Source organism: Platalea leucorodia (genome assembly GCF_965183815.1).
Source record: "Platalea leucorodia genome assembly, chromosome: 5".
NCBI lineage: Eukaryota > Metazoa > Chordata > Aves > Pelecaniformes > Threskiornithidae > Platalea > Platalea leucorodia.
In genome coordinates this window covers 82,949,370-82,970,021 of record NC_138827.1, presented here as the reverse complement: position 1 = coordinate 82,970,021, position 20,652 = coordinate 82,949,370, and the positions used below count along the sequence as shown (strand labels likewise).

At 38.0% G+C, this 20,652-nt stretch overlaps 1 protein-coding gene across 1 annotated transcript in view; it reads right to left on the bottom strand.

Annotated features, from left to right (window-relative positions):
- Positions 1 to 5,948: 5,948 nt before the first annotated feature.
- The window catches only part of KCNH7 (potassium voltage-gated channel subfamily H member 7), a gene marked incomplete at both ends in the record, with an annotated part of 241,690 nt that continues 226,986 nt past the window's right edge, over positions 5,949 to 20,652 (bottom strand). Inside the window, 4 exons of the mRNA XM_082312493.1 lie at positions 5,949 to 6,215; positions 7,612 to 7,804; positions 11,150 to 11,318; positions 16,429 to 16,680. Of these exons, the coding sequence (XP_082168619.1) occupies positions 5,949 to 6,215; positions 7,612 to 7,804; positions 11,150 to 11,318; positions 16,429 to 16,680 (881 nt within the window). The remainder of the gene's footprint in view (positions 6,216 to 7,611; positions 7,805 to 11,149; positions 11,319 to 16,428; positions 16,681 to 20,652) is intronic.

Below are 20,652 nucleotides of genomic sequence, written 5' to 3'. Positions count from 1 at the left end.
CATGATTGCAAACATTTGGAGCAGCTGCAAGTAATGGTGTAGGTTTGAGTAAAGTGTCACAAATTACAGTTTAAAAACAAAATTAAAAAAAAAAAAAAAAAACAAAAAACCAATAAAACCCCCCCCCAAACCCACAAACCAGTAGCCTCAGCACACAGACCTGGCTTATCAGCCCCATTTTAATTCACTTTGTAGTTGCTCCGGTTAGTGAATATGGGCACCAGGTTCATGCTCCCTGCTTTGTCGGTTACTGGAATGCCCTTTACACGCCACTGTTAACTCCTACTGAATCTGGAACCTCTGTTTGTCAAGAAGCGGGGGGCAGCTGTCTGACTTGAATAGAATTAATCTGGACTTGACCAAGGCAGCAATTAATTAATTAATTTGGCAGCAATTTCCTACAAGCAAAGTTGATTATTTTGCAACAGATGTAGCGCAGTGGATGTACAGCCTGTACGGTAACGGGGCCCAGTGACAGGCGTTGCTTCCTTCTCAGAAGAGTTGAGCGCTATGGGTGCTGAGCCTCAACAACGCCAGTCTCGCGGAAAGAGAAGATTAAACTCCGAGAACTGGATCTGAAGAGGGGTGGTTGGTTGCTGCCAGCTGCCTCCTTGAATGTGAAACCTGCCGTGCGAGTTCATGATGTCTCATCCGCTGGCCCACCACTTTCTCGTTCTTGGAAATACCTGGCAACTAGAGGTTTCAAAATGGGGAGTAAATGCTTGTCTTTGAATTGCGGTTATCTTCCATTAGGCTTGTCTCATGTCTTTGCTAACCTTCTGTGAAGGATTAGGATGTTGAAGGATACCAAATTCCTGTATCTACTGTTTATGTCTGTCTCATAAGGCTCATAGCCTTATCCTTGAGCTCTTGTGCATATCCTATGTTTTACTAAAACTTTTTTAATGCCTCGGTTTCATGTAGATTGAAAGAATACTGAAAGAATAGAATTACCTGGTTCTAAAAGCCTGTCTGAATGAAAAAAACTAAAAAAAATGGTTGCTTTGAGCAGACCAGATATTTCTGCTTCATGCATCAACATTTGATGTCAGTTTAACTATGCAGGCTTTTTTTTTAACCTTAAATAACTAGAAAGTGAGAGTCATGCTTGGAGTCTCCATAGATGAAGTTAATCTAACAGTTTTTCCAAAGACTGTCTTACAATAGCTTTGCCATTAGCTAGAAACAGTGAGATTTGTTGGAAGCAGCAGCTTTCAGTTATTTGAGTTTTGATCAGTTAAGTCTTTACTACCTAGAAATTCATTGTGCCTAATCTCTTAAATAACAAAACACGGCAGAACTTTACATATAACAGTCAGAAGATGCTAAAAGTCGTGTACAATGTCAGCATAATTAATAATGCTTTTTCAAAAATACTGTCTATTCATTTCCATAATTTCTCTCATTGTCAAAATTTTACTGGATTTTAGTCAATTTAGACTGAGTAGAATTATATTGCTCTACAGGAACTAAGAACTCTGGGAATTGTAGCCTTTTGGAAGCCATTTGCTTTTGCTGTGACAAAATATCATCAATCTGAGATTCTGAAAAATGTAAGAGGGAGGAAAATAATGTCTATAATACTACCCTCAAAATGTAAAAAGTATTTAATGACAAGTATTTAAAGTTGGCAATGTACCAATGAATTACAAACTGCTACGTGTTATTTCTTGGTACAACTAGCTTGGAATATATTACTCATGTTGTGCATTTGAGGAACCTGTGCAGATGTTTTTGTGGAGAAAAATTCTTAGCTTTTCTTTAATGAAGTCATTTTTGGTACTATCTCAGTGATATTGAAAATGCCACTGTACTAGTGATGCCCAAAAACGTTTTAGAAACAGCCAAAATCCAATTTCTGGGTCTGCAGAAGTATCGTTAAAAATAACAAGCTGTTGCTCTGTTGAAGACTGAGCTCAGTATGTGAGGAAAAAAATCATTCCGTGTGTATATACAGAGAGAGCCTGTAGATGAATGGAGAGGAGGTGCCCACTAGACCCAATTCCCAGTCTGATGAATAATGTGATAGCATATAACTGCTGGCTCCATTGGAATTAATTATTTCTGATTTAAGCCAACATATGAAGAGTCAAACCTTAAATAGTGTAGACCTTAAGACTAGTGTAGACTAGTCAAACCTTAAATACTAGTGTAGACAGTGTACGAATATTGAACAGAAGAGTATAGAAACATCAAAGCTTCTAATCTGCAGGTGTGGTATTATGCACAATTTTCATTCGAGGAATCATGCTTTCCACGACGCTGCTGTAGCAGTCTCTCACTATTCTATTCCTGTCCAGGCTAGCTCAGCAGCTCTCAAACGGGAGGACACAGAATTCATCTGTGGGCAAAACTCAAATTGCTTCACCTAAGCAGGCAGCCAGAGGCCATGAGCAGCAGTGCTTTTCAGCTTTTTGGATGTTACTTGTAATGTTGGTCAGTCATGCAGGAGCTCTGGGGAGTGACTGCGCTCACCAGAGAGATTGCTAGGACACAGTCTGCAGCGGGAAAAGGGAAGATGGGTTCATCCATGGGCGACAGCGGTGAGATGGGAGACCAGAAAATGTGGTCGCTGAGTGAGCAGAGTGGGAACATGAAAGGAGAGAAAGATGTGCAATTGGTCACACGCACCCTGGAAACCACAGAGTTGGGTAGGTCAAGACAGGACTTACGTGTATTGCTGTAAATCTGTGCGTGTAGATGGACATGCACGTGCAAATGGTGCAGGTTACTGCACAGCTTAAATATTGAAAAGCATCACAATCTATCGTTTGCTTTAAACATTGAACTAGACCCACAGCTGGTGGAAGCTGATGAACTTCATGCAGAGCTCTGCCGATTTGTACCGTCTCACATTGGGAGCGATTGTTCCAATTGCTTTGATACTTCAGCTACATTGGCTGTTCTTGAATTTCCAGGATACTTCTCTGTATCTACAAGTTATAATTTATACATATTTTTAGCCACAGGTTTTAAATGTAAAATGAGTGTTCCTAACCTCAAGCAAGACCAAAACTTATCTCCTAAAGTCCTGAAAGCCTCTATGGATATGTTACAGCTGTGTATTGTGATGTGTGGGTACGCAACACTTACATTATTCCCGGCTTGATTTGGATAACACAGACCCTTTTCTATCAAGTCAGAAACAGTCTGGGCTTAAAGGGTACCCTGCCCGGGTGGGGGGGGGGGAGAGAGACAATTTTTGCTGTTTAGAAAATTAACACATTTCCAAAACCAATGGTTTGTACCTCTCTCTAGAAGAAAAAAGCTTGAAGCAGTGGGTCTTCATGTGCTCCACTGTACCTCAACAAGAAAAGAAGGTATCTGAGAAGGCAGGTCTGTCTTTGGCAGGGAGGGGGTGGCTACAGTATTGTCAACCAAGTTGTCATCTTTCGTGTTTTGTTTCTTCATTCACTGGCAGATGTCTAGGGAGCTTAGAATCTCCATAACTTTGCAAAGTCTCCCTTAGTTGCCCCCATTTGAGGTTTTTCTTCTTGATAAATACAGACAAAGAGAAGGCAAGGAACAAAGCCTCTCTGAGCCAAGAAAAGGAGTAAGGGATGGAGCTTTTCCTTCACTTGGACTAATTGAAATAGTCGTTGCTTTTCCTCTTCCCCAACACTCCTTCCCAGTCCACCTGTTTTGCTCAGTCTCTTTGCGTTAACGTGAAATACCAAGTGACGAAATTGGACAAAAGGCATTTTGTAAAGCAATGCTCATCCATTACACTTTTTTCATTAATTTTATTTTTAATTTATACCAGACTGTTTTAATTGTAGCATAACCACAAATACTTTTTTTAGAAAATGTGCTAGCTTGTTCTTTGTAACAGACATTAATATTAGTTACTAGATTGAGACAGAGCAGAAGTTAATGCTTGCTATTTAAAAAATAAAAGCAGAAGCTATTTCACTTTGTTATTCAGCACTCCCCTTTCAATGGAGTACATGCAGGCAGAGATTCTGACTGGCCCAATGATGCTGTCACCTAGGGTCTGATCCTGCAAGGCACTAAGCAGTGCAGACCTCCTGTCATCATGGTAGGAGTAAGAGCGGTCAGCACGTTGTAGCATTTGGACCTTTCGACAATCAACAGTAGCATGAGGCAGAAGAAAATTTAATCTTGTATGGGAAGGGTTGGCTTCTGTTTTCACTTACAAAGCTGTTCAGTTAATTCATTTTTGTATCTTTAAATGCAAAGATAAAGCAGACCCTAGCACAACAAACACACTAACTTTAAATGAGAGAAGATTCAGCCACCTTGAGTTTACCTACTGGCTGTGTGTGACAAAAATGTTATGTATCATTCTGACCCCAACATATAATACATGTATCTGTTAAAGTGAGGGTTGACCACTATTGCATTTCTCTGTAGCACTGGTTTACAACAGAGGATTTAATTTGGTTTTAGTTAAAATTTAACTGCTCCCCCACTAACTGGGTTACATGCTTTTCTGAAACCAGTTCTCTTCCTAGAGGACTTTCACATTAAAGCTTTAAGATTAGAAAATCATGTGAACATTTTTAAATATTTAAAAACAGTAATAAAAAGGTTAGTTCCTCCTAAAATAAACACAACATTTGAAGCAGAATAATATTTTAATAAAATTAAATCTAAGTATTCACAAAGCATTATGCACATACAGTACATACTGTATTTAAAGCCTACGGACCTTAAATCATTTTATTCTAATGTAGTCAGCTTTGGACACAAGCTAAGCTTACTCATTTTGTAGTAAGAAAGTTTACAGTTGTTCCTGAAAGTGATTTTACATATATACATATATATATATAGCTCTATATCTATACTCCTACATGTAAGTGTAGGTATATACACACACTTGGTGTGTATGTGTGTATATAAATATATACACACATACGTACACACATATGTACATATATAAAATACACACATGCACACATACAGGAACGCGTGCATGGTGTATGGGTGTGTCCACATACATATATACTCTATCTAGGATCATTGTAGAGGGGCCAGTCAGTAAAAACAGATAACTGCAAACAACCACCCTAATAATTACGAAACAAAAATGTGTAAAGTATTTTTTAATTAAACCGATTGTTAATAATTTGTATTGAACAAAAGGAACACAGTCTTCTGTATTATATAGAAATTATATTTATTGCATTTGATTATGTTTGTGTGACAGATGAAGAGTACCTGCCTGCTCATGACAGCTAACTTCTATGATGCAATTTTAAAAAAAAGTACTGGAAACAAATTGTTCAATTAATGCAGTTTTGTGAATGTGCCCTATGGTGATACTTTCCAGCATGTGGCAGAGTTTTCCTGTCTCTTAAAATGCAGCCCTACTTCAACTGGTTTGAAAGGAGGCTGGCTTCTCTGTCCTAATTGTTTCAAATCCAGAAGACTTGGTTACCTTAGTCTTTCTCTAGATTTAGAATCAGTGTGATTTATTGTAAAAAGCTCACTACAAGAAAGATAAATCAGTTTTCAAAAGTGAGCTAGAAGAAGATTTTGCTTGAATTTTGGCTTGGTCAGATAGGAGTTTTTTCTATGTGAATTATTGTTATTGGTCTCCTATTTGCTCTGAAGAAATGTTCACAATAAAATACGATTTCCATGACAGCAGTAAATGGTAATCTCCATGCAACGTAAACTGTAATTTCAGAACATGCATGTTATTTAAAAAAAATAAAAATATAAGGTGCCTTGAGAATGCTGGCAGTTTTACATTTGGAACATACAGTTAGTGTGTGTGTATATATATATATATATTTACATCAGAACTGCCCAACTTTACCTTACAAGCTTCAGATTTAGGAAAATATACAGTACTTTTGCATATAATGGTATATTCCTTGTAGCCCCTGAGTCAAGTATAGAGGATTTAAATAAAAAAAAAAAAAGGAAAAACAGCCATTAAAAGCACTTACATTTTTATGTGAAGTAATAATATAAAAGTATTATTTCCCAGGAAGACCAGGATCAGAAACATGCCTATGAAGACTCAAGATTCCTACAGTGCTTAGTGAAGATTCTGGCAAGGAAGGGTGCCTAATTGGCTGGAGATAAGTTTTACAACGCTGTGGGGGACACTCTACAGACTGGTCACGTTCTGGATCTAAAAAAGAAGCCAGGTTGTCTTCTGAGGCTGTGTTAAGATGCACTCCACTTGAGAGGGATTCTTTGGATTTAAGTTTCGATTTTTCAAGGTCTAGAAATTCAGGACACTGGAAGGGAGGAGAAGAAACAAGATGGTAATAATTAAATTGGTCTCTTCCAGCCTCTTGTTCTGCTCAAAATTAGCACATTCAGATGGTTGCTGGAAAATCAAGTTTGAAAATTAAGCGGTGCACTGAAACATTTTTACATGGCACTGCATTTGATTTAATGTAATTGAATGCAATTCTGTTGATTAATTGTAGAAGCCTGTATATCTTGTCCCCTCCTCAGACTTGCTCATATGACATCAAGATACACATGCGAACAGCCCTTCCTCAAGGACTGAATATTCTTGAGACCCGATCTAAGAGTATGGATTTCATTCAACATTCTTGAATTTGCAGTTTTGTTTTAAAACATAAGTCTGGAATTGCATCATTCTGAACATTATAACCATTTGGATTCCAGTCTCAGCACTCAGTTCTCCTTCACTTTTAACCTCGGAATTTGTGTGAAGTGCGCAGTGTGCCTGCTGATGTTTGCAGAAGGCGGCCATATTTCTGTTCAGACAGAGATATGTGTATATGTTTGTGCAGGTATATGCATGGTGGGTTTACACTTCTGAAAACTACTGCTGTGCATTTGCTGCCCTGATAATGTTTATGTATGCTAACTGATGCCTTCTTGATGTGTTGGTCTTACCGTGCCCATATGTGTTCCAGCATACACACAAGGAATCTGACATAGCCAAGCATGCTGGATTTGCTAATCATATGCTATGTGACTGATGTGGGATTCCTAGACATACAGCAGTCTGTTTGGAAATAACATGCCACATCTCTGCCCAAGCTGTTAAGCTCCAGAAATTCCAAACAAATTTGGAAAATCATCAAATTTTGCCTGAACAGAACTGGGGTGGAAAACATGTATTGGGAAACGCAGGTATGTCACAGCTCTGTATGTTCATATTTCCAGCAATGGAAATAGCAATGGAAATAAGAATGGTTTTAGACTCTCCCCCTTCCATATGTGTATAACCACCTTGCTGCATCAGCTGGACTTGTCTGGCCCATACCTTGAGGAAAACATAGTCATGGTGCTTCTCAAGACTTCATGAATGGGATCTATGGCAGATGCACCCATGCAGGCAGGTCTGATGCTAGGAAAGAGTTTGTGGTTTACAGCTGTGTCCAGTATTTACCATTTCTGATAACTTTTGTAAAGAGCATGACAATTAAGTAAATCAGTCTGATTATAAGATCATTGTATGGATCTCTACAACCCTCACAGAAAACGTGGCCTCTGAAACCGTGATATCTAAGTCCACTGTGGGGGTGCTAGGTCAAGAAAATAGTTTCATATTCCTTAAACTAGTGAACAAGCACCTAGACTAGTATGCATTTCTTCCATCATAAGCTAAAAAGATGAGCAAACCTCTTTTGATCTAATTGGACATATACCTACCTGAGATGAAGGACTGAAACTTCTGTCTGTTTTAATTGAGGCTGCAGGCTGAAGCTTTTGTATCACCCGGATTGCTGGCTGTTGATACTCTGCACCTGCAGTCACCATGCTATAGGCAGGTGGAATGAGCGTTGACTGCCTTTGCAGAAGCTGCAGGATGGTTTGGATATCAGCAGTCATTTGGGATTCAAGCCTAGAGAAGTAACACAACATCAGTTAACTCATGGTCAGGAACAGGTATATTTTAACATACTGATTACAGATGCATTCAAGAGGGACCTGCAGTTTATTAATAAAGCCAACTATTGCTTGTTATGACATGACCGTGTCTTAAATAGGAAAGAACAGAAGAGGGAGTACTGAGCCCTTCCAAAGCTTGCTGGCTCTCCCTTTCCTTTGCAGAACATATCTGCATGCTTGTCTCTGATCTTTTTGCTGCATTAAGAATGAGTTCATTACTGTCCCTTATGTTTGCAACAAAAAGTAACACAGGGGACCAGGTCTTTGGTTGAAATTAACTGGAATAAATGTACTCTCTTCATTGTAACGAAATTGATTTGTACTGGCTGAGGATGGGACACTATTTCTGAAGCATCTGACAATTAACTCTGACATTCCCAGTGCTAATACAATGCACTGAAATAAGCAGAAAACCACATTTGTGTTTTTCCACAGTTAGAAAATGAAAGATGCTTTCAAGATCATTAAAAAAACCAACAGCCCAAGTCTCCTTACTATGAAAATTTATTCAGACTTATTCAGGCCTCAGAACTAAGGTCAACATCTCTGATGTTCAAATTTAGTGTCTTTTTTCTCTTTTTTTCCCTTTTCATAAATTTGTATATGACTTCTGAAACACTTGAGCTGCTTATATTGTTCATAGTTACAATTCCATAGCACTGAAGTGATTTTCAAATGGTCTTGCCAAGATCCATGACAAAATCAGGAACAGGTAAAGCCTATGGTGCCTCCCCAGCTGCTGGAAGGCTACAAAACATGCTATGACAGACTGTAATACAGATATACAGCCTTCTGTATTGCAACTCATCTTCTGACAGAGTAAACAAATCTTTGCCAGCAGCTAAAGGCTATTTGAATGTTGTGAATGTTACTACTTGGGCTCCCTACAGCAGCAGAATTGATCCTGTGCTGACAGATTTTTGCTTTCACCAGGTGTTTCACTGTTTGATATTATTTTTTATCATGTTAGAGTTGTCCATTACCTGTGTCATTTATTTATAAAAGCATCTATGAAATTAATCTGAAAAGCATGCCCAAAGGATATTTAGGATGCTGTTTCTTCCTTTATTGGGAGAAGGTGGTCTTGTGGCATCAGCTCTCAAAGAAAGGCCCAAACCCAGAGGTTACAGTCAGTCATGCCCTACTTGCCCTCTTCTTCAGCTCCCTTGGTTCTTTGCTACTTGCAAATGGGCTGATCTCACACGAGCATGGTGCTGATGCCACAGGGGAAAATACTGCAGCAGGAGCAGCATGCCACCATCCAGAGAACTTCCATCTGCTAAACTGGGACCTTCACATCTCAGTGAATAAAAGGGATTTAGCATTGGAGGACTTGCATCAACAATTGTCTTTGGCTTTGAATTAGCTCTAAAATTGCTCCCTTCTTACTTGGCTAGCACTTGATGGGAGTTTCCCGGTGCTTCAAATCAGAGAGTACCTCTGGTAGTCTTTATTCATCACCAGTGCACGTATAAGTTCTCCCTCCTTTCTCCAAAATTTAAAACAAATCTATGACATGCCACCCAAGGATGAACAAACAGGAGAACCTTAGATGCTTGGCCCACAGCCTCCATGAAATTCCAATTGCTTGAAGAGGAGACACAGAAATAGCTCTAGGGACATATTCCTCGTACAGTGGCTTTCCAGCCTTCTATATCTATTTAATAATTTGAGTGTTATGCCAAGCCTCTAACCTGGCATGGAAAAGGTCAGAAAGAAGTGACCCTGCTTTTTAGTCCAGCAGGTCAGAGTTGACATAAGTAGCATAGAATACTGTCTTTTACATTCATAGAAGACCCAACAAGGCCCAAAATCCTGAAAGCATGAAAAGCTTTAAAAACATGAGAAGAGTAAAGAATAAAATGATTTAATAAAATCCATAACAACTTAAATCTTAGTTTATCAGCAACAATGATATTTTCTCACTCAAATAAATACTGAGAACTTGCATAAGAATTTGATAAAGCTATGGGTAAATTTGAGATATAACTTCTGTTTCAAGAGCTTAAGATTTCAGGAAAAGAAACGTGACCAAAAGACTACACACTGTTAACGGGGAACATGCAGCTGTGTGTAAATGTGACATTTACAGTTACTTAGATTACTCGACTTTACTGCAATTAGAAATTACGGCAATTTAGGCTTACATGTTAAAAATGTCTTTTTAATGTACTGTATAGTATTCAGAAATGAAAAATACTATGGTTTGATTGGCTTATGGTAGATGAAGGAAGCAATATGCAGTTAACCTGGCTTTAAACTGATTGCTAAAATACACAGCACAGAATGCCAATGAAGAGCTAATAAAGTATAATTAGGGCTGAGTGCGTGTCATAGTATTTGTCATGGAAAAATATTGAAAGTAATGGAATTGCAGTGTGAAAATAATAAAAAAGCCACAGACCTGAGCATAGGGCAATTTAAAATTAAGTGAAATTACATGGTAAATTATAGTGTAGGATGGATCAAAATTCTGTAACCATATTTTTAAGATGCTATAAGCTGTGCTGCTTAGCTGCCAGCAAAGAGTAGAGTATCAGAAAGCAAAAGAGAGAAGGAAGAGACATTTTATTAAGCAAAGGTAATAATGGATTCTGACAAAGAAAGCATCTGTTTTCTGTTGTAACAGGTATAAGTATTTTGCCTTTGCATACTCTCATGTCTTACTCATTATAGAGACAGTTGCAAAATAAGTTAATGCATCAAAAAGGGAATTTGTCTTTTTTAAACAAGGCAGTTGTTTTACTTTGGGTCTCCAGGAAAGAAGTACTTCAGATATTGAAGATACTGAAAATTGTCATCTTGTGGACATGTAAATATCTAGGAATCACTCTTAAGGGCACAGCATTCTGCATGAAGTGAGATTTAAATTTAACAAGTTTAGGTGCATCACTACAGCGTCTTTGTTAATAAGTTGATCTCCTAAACAGTCAATTGAGGAGAAAGGCTCTTCTGCAAGGCAATTCAGAGTAGCTAATGTGGATACCTAGAGGTAAGTGACATGAATATTCTGGCAATGAATTAAAAATTTTGTACCCAGCATTCCCAGAATAGGTTTTACCAAGAATCTGGAAGACTGAACTTAGGTGGTATTTAGGCTCCTCAGAATACATATAGACAACAAAATGATATTCCCATCAGGCATATTTTTGTACTTTTGAGCTTCTGAAGATCTGAATGCTTTTGGAGACTTCCTGAGCAAATTCATTCCTCCTGTAGTGTCATTAATACCAGTTGTATTATGTACTCTTTCACCCATATCTTTTTTTTTTTTTTTTGGTCATATCTCTGTTTTTACCTGTTGAGCTGTTCTTGAAGTAAATCTAATCGATTCTCCACTTCCCCATATATGAAGTCACTTTCAGTTTCACAGATGCCCCAGGTAACATGGGGTAATGCTGACTGAGTTGGGGAGTCCTGGTACTCCTGGATGTTCTCCTGCTCCCAGTCTCTTTTATCAGTGATATCTGATGAAAAACAAACCATATAAAAGTATAGTTTCATATACATGCTGTTAGAGAGGGGTTGGCACCCCCCAAGCATCCCACTTACTAGTGTTTCTCAAAACCTTGAAAGTCAAATTGGTATGCTGGCATACTGCCTGAACAACTCTCTTTGTTCCTTACTACTATTTAAGGAAAGATAAAAGTGGTCACATCCAAAAATTATAAAATTCTAACCTAACAATAGCAACACGCTAACATTTTGAAGCTGTAGATAAACAAGCAGCTTTGTCTGGTCAGCATCATCAGAGTTCTGCCACCGAATGGCTCCTTGAACAATTCATTGTTCATTGAAATTAGAAATATTGGTTCTAACCTAAGTGCATTAAATAATGTACTTGAATGTCTTTGATTGTGTATTTCAGAGACCTGGCTAAAACCTCTTCTCTTGCCCTTGAATGTTGTTTAGTTTTTGGTGTAAAAGGACGACTTGGTGCATTGCATTTACAGCACTGGGCATGCATTACAGTACATTGGAACGCCCCCTCCAGAGAAAGTTGCCAGACCTCAGCTAGCTGCTGTTCTTACCAATAATTGTAACAACACTGCCTGTCTTAACAAGGTTGGTGAAGTGTAATATGTTTTCTCTGAGACAGAGGCCATTTAATGCAGATCATACTGCCTGCAAAGGGACACTGGTTATTATTTTCAGAAAGGAAATTAATTTTCATTGATGTAGCTTTTAGCATCACCAGTCCCCAACCCAATCCTTACATCATAGTGTAAAGCGTGTCTCGGAGGCTCTTACAGTACTGTGGGGTGAAAGGTGCCAGTTCATTTTGTTTAATAATTTGTGAATCCTTAAAGAATGAAATATTCAGTGTTGCTGGGTCAGTCAGAGATCACTTTAATATTAAATGAAGCTTCACAGTAAATAATAATTCCTTATTTTGTTCTTTTTCTTTTTTCCTGTTTGAACTACAGGTAAAATTTCAGATTAAGATAGAGGAAATTAATTTATTTCAAGCTAAAACAGGCCCAATTGCGTAATTATGATCTTACTTCAGAGTTTTGGCTAGCTTGCTGAATGTAGTTCCCCTTCTAATACTTACATATTATATATAAAAGATATAAAGTATATAAAAATGTACTCTTTATATGAGCCATTTATATTTATTTATTTATCTCCAGCTCTTTGTAAAAAAAAAAGATGACTACTCCAGGTGCCACCCTGTACCTGCCCTGCCCAAATTCCATCCCTCTTGTCCCTCCCAGTTCTTGGATCGCTGTGATCAAACACTGCACCTTACCACCCCAACGGAACTCAGGGGCACTCCTTCCTTTTGCTTGCATTTCTGGTGTAAGCTATTTCTCCTTCCTCTTTCAATTTGCTTAACTCACACCTCTGTGCATTTATTAATTAGTTTACATTCCTGGCTCTAGGCTGTTTCTCCTGTTCACCAAGCTGGTGAAAGGTTACAAATCATTTATCATGGGATATATTAGCTGCACATACCCTTATCTGATATAGAATGAAGATCTTGCTGTGAGCTTTGCAGAGACTACAGGTGACATATTTAGGATGAACAGTGCTTTTTCTACACCTACACCCCCCACCCCACCCCGCCTCAAGCCTTTGCTACTTCGAGTGAATCTGTTGTCACACAGACAGTGAAAAATTGCTCAGTACCTCTCAGATTCTTCTCTGCTGTGATAAAAAAGGCTGTTTAACACCTGGTCAGAACAATGCCTGTTAGGGTTGTATTTGTAATTATTTAACTGCATGAAGTTACAGAATGTATTGTAAGTTCTTACTGCACTCAGGCTGCTGCTTCAACATACAGCTGGACAAAATCCTTGACTGCTTATAAAGCGTCAGCCTCTGTTGTATGAGCAGTTGGATTTGAATCCCACATCCCTGAATGGTTTGCTCAGAGCTTCTCCTAACACTTCTCTTGGCACTGCATGCTGATAACTCAGCACAGGTTACATTCACTTCATACTTGTGAAATTTTTCTAAACCACCATAGTAACCAGAGCCGTGTTTCAAAAAGAGAAAAAAACACAGAGTGGGTGACATGTGAGAGGTTTGTCCAAATGCTATTAGCTAATCCTTTTCAAACACATCCTTGAGCAGTGTTGCTCGAAGTAAAGAAATAATTAAAAAAAAAAAGAAAAATCCTGCTCAGATTTAGCATTTCAAGCAGATTTAGCCAGGAAGGGGAGCTCTCACTACGTGACTCCAAGTAGAGTAGGAGACTTGCTTCTCTTTTTTATAAGAGAAAGGTGCTTACTGCATTGTCTGGTCTTTGGTTAGCAGGTGGTACAAGGTTTCCTGGAGCCGTAGAGAGTGTTTGAATGTCATGTGACATGACCTATAACTGATTTTATGCACTGAGCAGAAGGAAAGGGAAAGAGATTTCATCTTGGCTACACAGAAACCTGTTCAGCTTCTCAGTCACTTAAGCCAACAGAAGGAAAGAGGAAAACAGTGTCAGAGAAGCATGTAATTTGGTTTTAGCAGGCACACATGGCACAATTTGCAGTGTCCAAGGAAGCTGGAAAACTCAGCAAAGTGAAGGCAGACTATGACAAATTCAGGGGTAAAATTTTAAACCATGGGTGTAGGTGCAATGGATGTTGTAAATCCAGTGGATTTACTTTTAAGCAGTGGATTTCAGGAGTAGAAACTAAAAATATAGGCCATACATTTCACTGCTTTTTAATGTCCTGTAAAAACAAGTTGTTGGTTATTTTACACAATAAATCATTCAATAAAATCACATATTTTTCAATGCCATGGATTATCCCAGGGAAATCACAGCTTGTTTTTTGTCCCAGAATATGTATTTGTAGACTATTACAATAAATATTTAATTTCTGACAAAGCAAACGAATTGACACTCAAATTATAAAATAAGTTCATACACTATAAGCAGGTTAATACACTATAAGATACGGTATTGTACTGTTCTAAGCATCTTTTCAGGTACTTCCACATACACAAGTATCCCCAGAAAAGCCCAACAGCAGTTACAACTTCAGAATCATAGAATGATAGAATGCTTTGGGATGGAAGGGACCTTTAAAGGCCATCTAGTCCATCCCCCCTGCAATTGGCAGGGACATCTACAACCAGATCAGGTTGCTCAGAGCCCTGTCCAGCCTGGCCTTGGATGTTTCCAAGGATGGGGCATCAATATTGTTATACAGTTATATTATTATAACTATGTTCTTCCAGGGCTTGAAGAGTCCTGATAACTAAATCAATGGATGTATAATTTGGTTCACTTGAACAATTCAAGAATCAATCTTATAGCCCAAATAATGATCAAGTGAAAATAGAAAATACCATTATTCCACGATATATAGATTACCAGCTATGGGAAAATTATCAGGTCTTCTCAAAAGAGCCATATGTTTTAACGTTATGAGTTGCATTTCAGGTTTATGAGAGAGAAGTTTATGCAGTTTCTGCCCACATTATCCAATACATTATTAATAGTGTTTCCATTCATCAACAGTAATGACCAAAGCTTGAAACAAAACTAATTAAATGTGTATCAGTCACAGAGGTAATGAATTGTGGTAGCTTTATACAAGTGCATTTGTATTCAAGAATTATATGTGGATTATAAACATACATACATACAAGCAGAGTTTATTTCTAAATTTCATTATGTTTATAACTACTTTTTTGGTAAGTTATAACCAATCTCTAATTAATAGCAGGAATAAGAGTTTCGTTTAAAACATATATCAATCAAAGCTGATCCTGTTTTATTGACCTTGAAGTTTTTATGAAAGTTGCAAGAAAGCTAATGAGCTTTCGCACACATTACCAGAAATGCTAGATTACAAAGTGGAAAAAAGAATGTTGTCTTAATCAAAATATGTAACCTTTAGACATGCTAAATTTAGCTCAAATAAAATCTGCAATAGGTTGCCTTGGAAAACGTTGCTATAGCTGCAAGGACACATTTCTGGCTATTGATATGGGAAAGGTAAGCTTTCAAATTGCAGTATGTATGCAACAAGTTTATGTGGTGTAGATCTATATAGCTCTAACCTGAGGAGACCAGACTTCATGTATTCATACCTTTGAAATGTAAAAAATACATTGTTTGGTCTGATTAATCTTAGAATTGTTTAAAATTATAGCCTAAAAGCCTAAAGTTTATTGAATGATGGTTAAGTGGTGAAATTGCCTCAATGGAAACACACTGCTGGGGAAAACAGCATTAAACAGTAAATATGTAATCCTTCCCTTCAGTCTGGAACAATTACAAATGAACTTTCAGCAATATTTAAATTGTATATTAATCCAGGGTTTTTCATTAATTTCCCTTCACATCACTGAGAAAATTAATATTTTAGCATATTAGATGTAATTTTAATTATGTGATTTAACTCTATGTAAAATTAACTGAGATTGCTTAACAGTTTTTGATCATTTGTCATATACAAAAGGCCAAATCTTTGTTCTTGTGTTTTACTTATGGAAGTCAGGATTTGGTCTGTGTGATGTAATGGCACTCCTTTTAACCAACATGGGTGGCAAAACGGGATAGCAGTCTTTCAAGCTATCATGAATTTTTTTCACTTAATTTTAGTTGTGCCTTGTCAATACAGAGAATGGAACTAATTACCTGAAAACATTTTTTTTGTGCATGTGCAACCATCACTAGGTTTATCTAGCTCTCATTATCTAGGATTTTTTACTGTCACCCAACCTTGGTATATCAAACACCCTTTGAGGGATTCTTTACAGCTTTGAGTACAGTTTTCATCCATGGGCACTCAAGGAAGTCCAGTACCAGTTGACAATTTTAAAGAGTTTGCTTAAATGACTTTCCTAAGGCAGATCAGTTACAAGATGTTTTATTAACAAAGCCTGGAATAGCCTTTTGGAGGTTCTGTAATCCAGTCCCACAGCCAGTGTATTAAACTACATTAATCCTTTTGAGAAATAATAATTTTTTATCTACAATATTTTTTCTTGTTAAGCTTTCAGGAAACACAAAAGTAAGTATTATGTAAAGAGTCAATAGAACCATTCAGAAAATGGTTTTTGGTAATGACACTAAAAAAAGATGTCTACTCAAACTTTACAAAATAACATCAGCTAGATTACCTTTGCAAGAATTGCTTCTTTTGTCAATAAGAAATTCTTCTGTGGCATGAACCATTTCTTCAAAGTCCACCTCTGTGGTTTTCTCTGTAACAGATGGGTAATCAGCTATCCCAGAGAACAGGGGCTTTTGCTCATCTTCAATGGAGGACACAAAAGATGATGACCCACTTTTTTTCACCTCAAAGTGTTTCTTAATAGATTGATAGTATCTGGTGGTGTCCCCTGAGGGTTCAGGATCACTCTGATCATTCTCTTTGAAATAATCTGTTAAATAGAAATAATTGTGTACAATAATATGCAGTTCATGAAATTGTGTTCTGTTTTATTCTAGTCTGAGGATGGAGATGATTTTTGTATCAGTTAGGGAGTTCACTATTAGAATAAATTACTTAAAACCTTTTTTTGATTCCTGTATCAGAGGAGATTTATATTTCTTTTGAAGTCCTAGAAGACATTTACGTGTAAGGATTCATAGTCCCTAAGCCATAACTCATGCAGAAAGTTGCTTATATCAAAACAGCAAAGGTTTTATCTGACACGGTCCTCCTGTTTACTCACTGTTTTTTCCTGGTGAGGATGAGATTTGAGAAAGCCTTATATTCCAAAGTTTTAAAAAATTAATTTATTATTTCATTCGCTCTTCCAATTTCTCACATTCTTGGGCATTTCTCACAGTCTTGACAGGATAACAGTCATGGATGTCAAACTCAGTATCAGAACTACTCATTTAAGTTATGCCCACATAAGAGTATCTTTGCTGATTATTCTTTTCCCAGAAAAGGCAAATGTATTAATCAACCACTCAACCTCAAAATGTCTGGGCTCACCTAAATAGAGAGCATATTTCTCCATGCTCATTACTGTCAAACCTATATTTAGGATTGATATGGTAGAGAGAAACCCTATCGGTACAAAAAGAAGGGAGTTCCTTGTCTGTCTTTGTGGGATCATCTCAAAACAACTTTCCAAAGTAGCCCAGATTCCTTAGCCTTTAGAATTAATTGCAATTCTCTGAACATCCAATCTTTTGAAAAAGAAAAGTACACAACATGCTGTGATATATGTGGTAGCAGAATACCAATCGAGAATGAATCTTTCATTAATCACATTCAAGGTCTGCAGTGAGGAACAGCAGAATCAGCCCTCTTAAGAAGTGGCAAATAAAACTAGATTTAAAATAGATGCCTTTAAAAATACATTGTAAAAATTAGATAGGATTTAAACCCAAGAATGATCATTTATGAATACAGAGAACTCCTGATCTCTTTTCAGCATAAACTTGAAGCTAATTTCCAATTCAATATTTGGTCTTACCTATTTTTAACTGAAATGTCAAGATAATTCCAGTTCTGCTATTTATTTAAAACACATTTTAGGAGAGTAGTCTCAACAACATATAAATACTGTAACTAGTTTGCATTAACTTCCTGGGGAGACAGCATGATTTCCCATCTGCTTTGTGCTAATTAGTAATCAACATAGCTCTGGAATGTCTGTAGTCTTTACAGCCTACAGCAGTGGTTAATACAACATTTAGTATATTCCCTAGGTTTCTTCTCTGTTTTCTGGTCACTATAAGGAAATGAAACTGTGGTCTCATCTAGTCCTCTTTATCTGCACATAAAGAGAATGCAATATCTGTACAGAGCACTCTGCAGGAGTCCAGACACCTGTGAGCATTGAGGGCAGGTAATGGTGCACAAAATAAAACCAATACTAAAGCAGGCCTCCTGTAACTGTACCCTCTAGAGTCTCCAAGGGCAATTAACAAAGCCCTGGACTGAAGTGACTTTATTTGCTTCTTTTGAGGAGGATTACTAGCTATAAGTGATATTAGTGATACTCTGATACTGCGAAGGCAATAGCACAAAAGGAAATGGACTGGCAGTGTAAAGCTCTTGGGGGATGCTCAGATTGGAGAGTCAAGTACCGTGTTCTCTTCAGTCCCATCTCCAAAATAGTACAAAACCAAAAGAAAGCTTCATAAGAAAATTCTAATGTAGATGTCTCCCATGGCTTTTCTTGTGGGAATATACGGTGAAATACATACAGTTATGCTACAGTAAATTGTCTTAATTACCTACTGCTTGACTGACTTCAACCTGTGAAAAAGACCTTCTAATGAAAGCTTGAAATTGCCATTTTTTAGGGTATTTTTTTATGTTCATGAGATTTTGTGCACTAACGGTAGCTGTAATGAGCACCCTGTGGAATACAAATCAATCAGTGGATTAATTTTAAGAGGAGGTCATTGAGACTCTAATGAAAAAAATTGTATAGCAGCTGAAGTGTAGCAGACTGTCTTATCTGTGATATTCATAGAATATTAAAATATCTAGAAATAAGAAGCCAGATTCTGCTAACAATTACACTGCTGTAAAACCAGGGTAATTTAATCAATATCCTTGCATTTAGTCTCCATCTATATCAGAACAACAGAACATATTCTTTTCCAAATGCTGTCTAGGTATAATGAACTCACTGGCATTAGAAGGAAAGTGGAGATCTGTTGAATGTAGGGTCCTGCCTATTGAAATCAGGGAAGATTTGTTCATCAGCTGATTTATTTCAAAATATGCATCTTTGGCTTTACTGCCATTGCTTTATCTGCTAGCCATCTGGCTATATTCAGAGAGTCAAAAGTTGTTTTCCTTTTAAAAGACTCTTATTTAATGCTAAAGATTCTACTGTCTGGAGAATAATCCTGTGATACTCTGCACCTAGAGTAGGAGATAAAATGGAAACTGTTTTTTTTATTTGGCTCTTTAGGATCTGATGATGGTGCAAGCTTTGTACCTCAGCTCAACAGCTTAGCAGGGTCTCTGTAGCTCAGTGCAAATATGTTACAAATGATATCTAGGTAGTGCTTTATTCAGAGTGTGAATTTATCCAATTTCTCCTTCCTTTTGTAATGAAATCCCATCATTGCTTCAGAATGAGTTTTCCAGAAGAGTTGAGTTTTCTATTTGTGTATGTGCATGTATGGATAAGTTCACTTTCTATCACACAGACTCAAGGTTTCAAAAGGTTTCTCTTCTCCTTTCCCTTCTGTTTGCAAAATAAATGCCATCATTAAAAAAAACCCCTCATCCTAGTGCTTCCTCCTTCCTTTTCCAGTAAGATAAGTTTCAGTCTCTGATTCTGATTGCTAGAAACTGTGTTTTGCTGAAGATGATTATTTTGTAACTTTGTGCTTTACCAAACATGTACAAACATCGTTTACACTCTTTATGGGACTTGTCTTAGCCTGTTATGTGTTTTGGGTGGGTGCCTGCCAAGTTTACAGGCAATGTCCTCTGACATTTGCTGTCTGGAAATTCAAAAATCTTCATAGTAACTATGATAGAATCATAGATTTGTTTAGGTTGGAAAAGACCCTTAAGATCATCGAGTTCAACCGTTAACCTGGCACTGCCAAGTCCACCTCTAAACCATGTCCCTAAGTGCCACGTCTACCCTTCTTTTAAATACCTCCAGGGACAGAGACTCAACCACTTCCCTGGGCAGCCTGTTCCAGTGCCTGACTAGCCTTTTGATGAAGAAATATTTCCTAATATCCAACCTAAACCTCCCCTGGCGCAGCTTGAGGCCGTTTGCTCTTGTTCTATTGCTTGTTACTTGGGAGAAGAGACCGACCCCCACCTCACTACAACCTCCTTTCAGGTAGTTGTAGAGAGCAATAAGGTCTCCCCTCAGCCTCCTCTTCTCCAGACTAAACAACCCCAGTTCCCTCAGCCACTCCTCATAAGACTTGTGCTCTAGAGCCTTCACCAGCTTTGTTGCCCTTCTCTGGACACACTCCAGCACCTCGATGTCCTTCTTGTAGTGAGGGGCCCAAAACTGAACACAGCACTCGAGGTTTGGCCTCACCAGTGCTGAGTACAGGGGGATAATCACTTCCCTAGTCCTGCTGGCCACACTATTCCTGATGCAAGCCAGGATGCTGTTGGCCTTCTTGGCCACCTGGGCACACTGCTGGCTCATGTTCAGGTGGCTGTTAACCAGCACCCCCAGGTCCTTTTCTGCCAGGCAGCTCTCCAGCCACTCTACCCCCAGCCTGTAGCATTGCATGCGTTTGTTGTGACTCAAGTGCAGGACCCGGCACTGAGCCTTGAACATCATAAGTTGGCCTCAGCCCATCGATCCAGCCTGTCCAGATCCCTCTGTAGAGCCTTTTTACTCTCCAGCAGATCGACACTCCTGCCCAACTTGGTGTCATCTGCA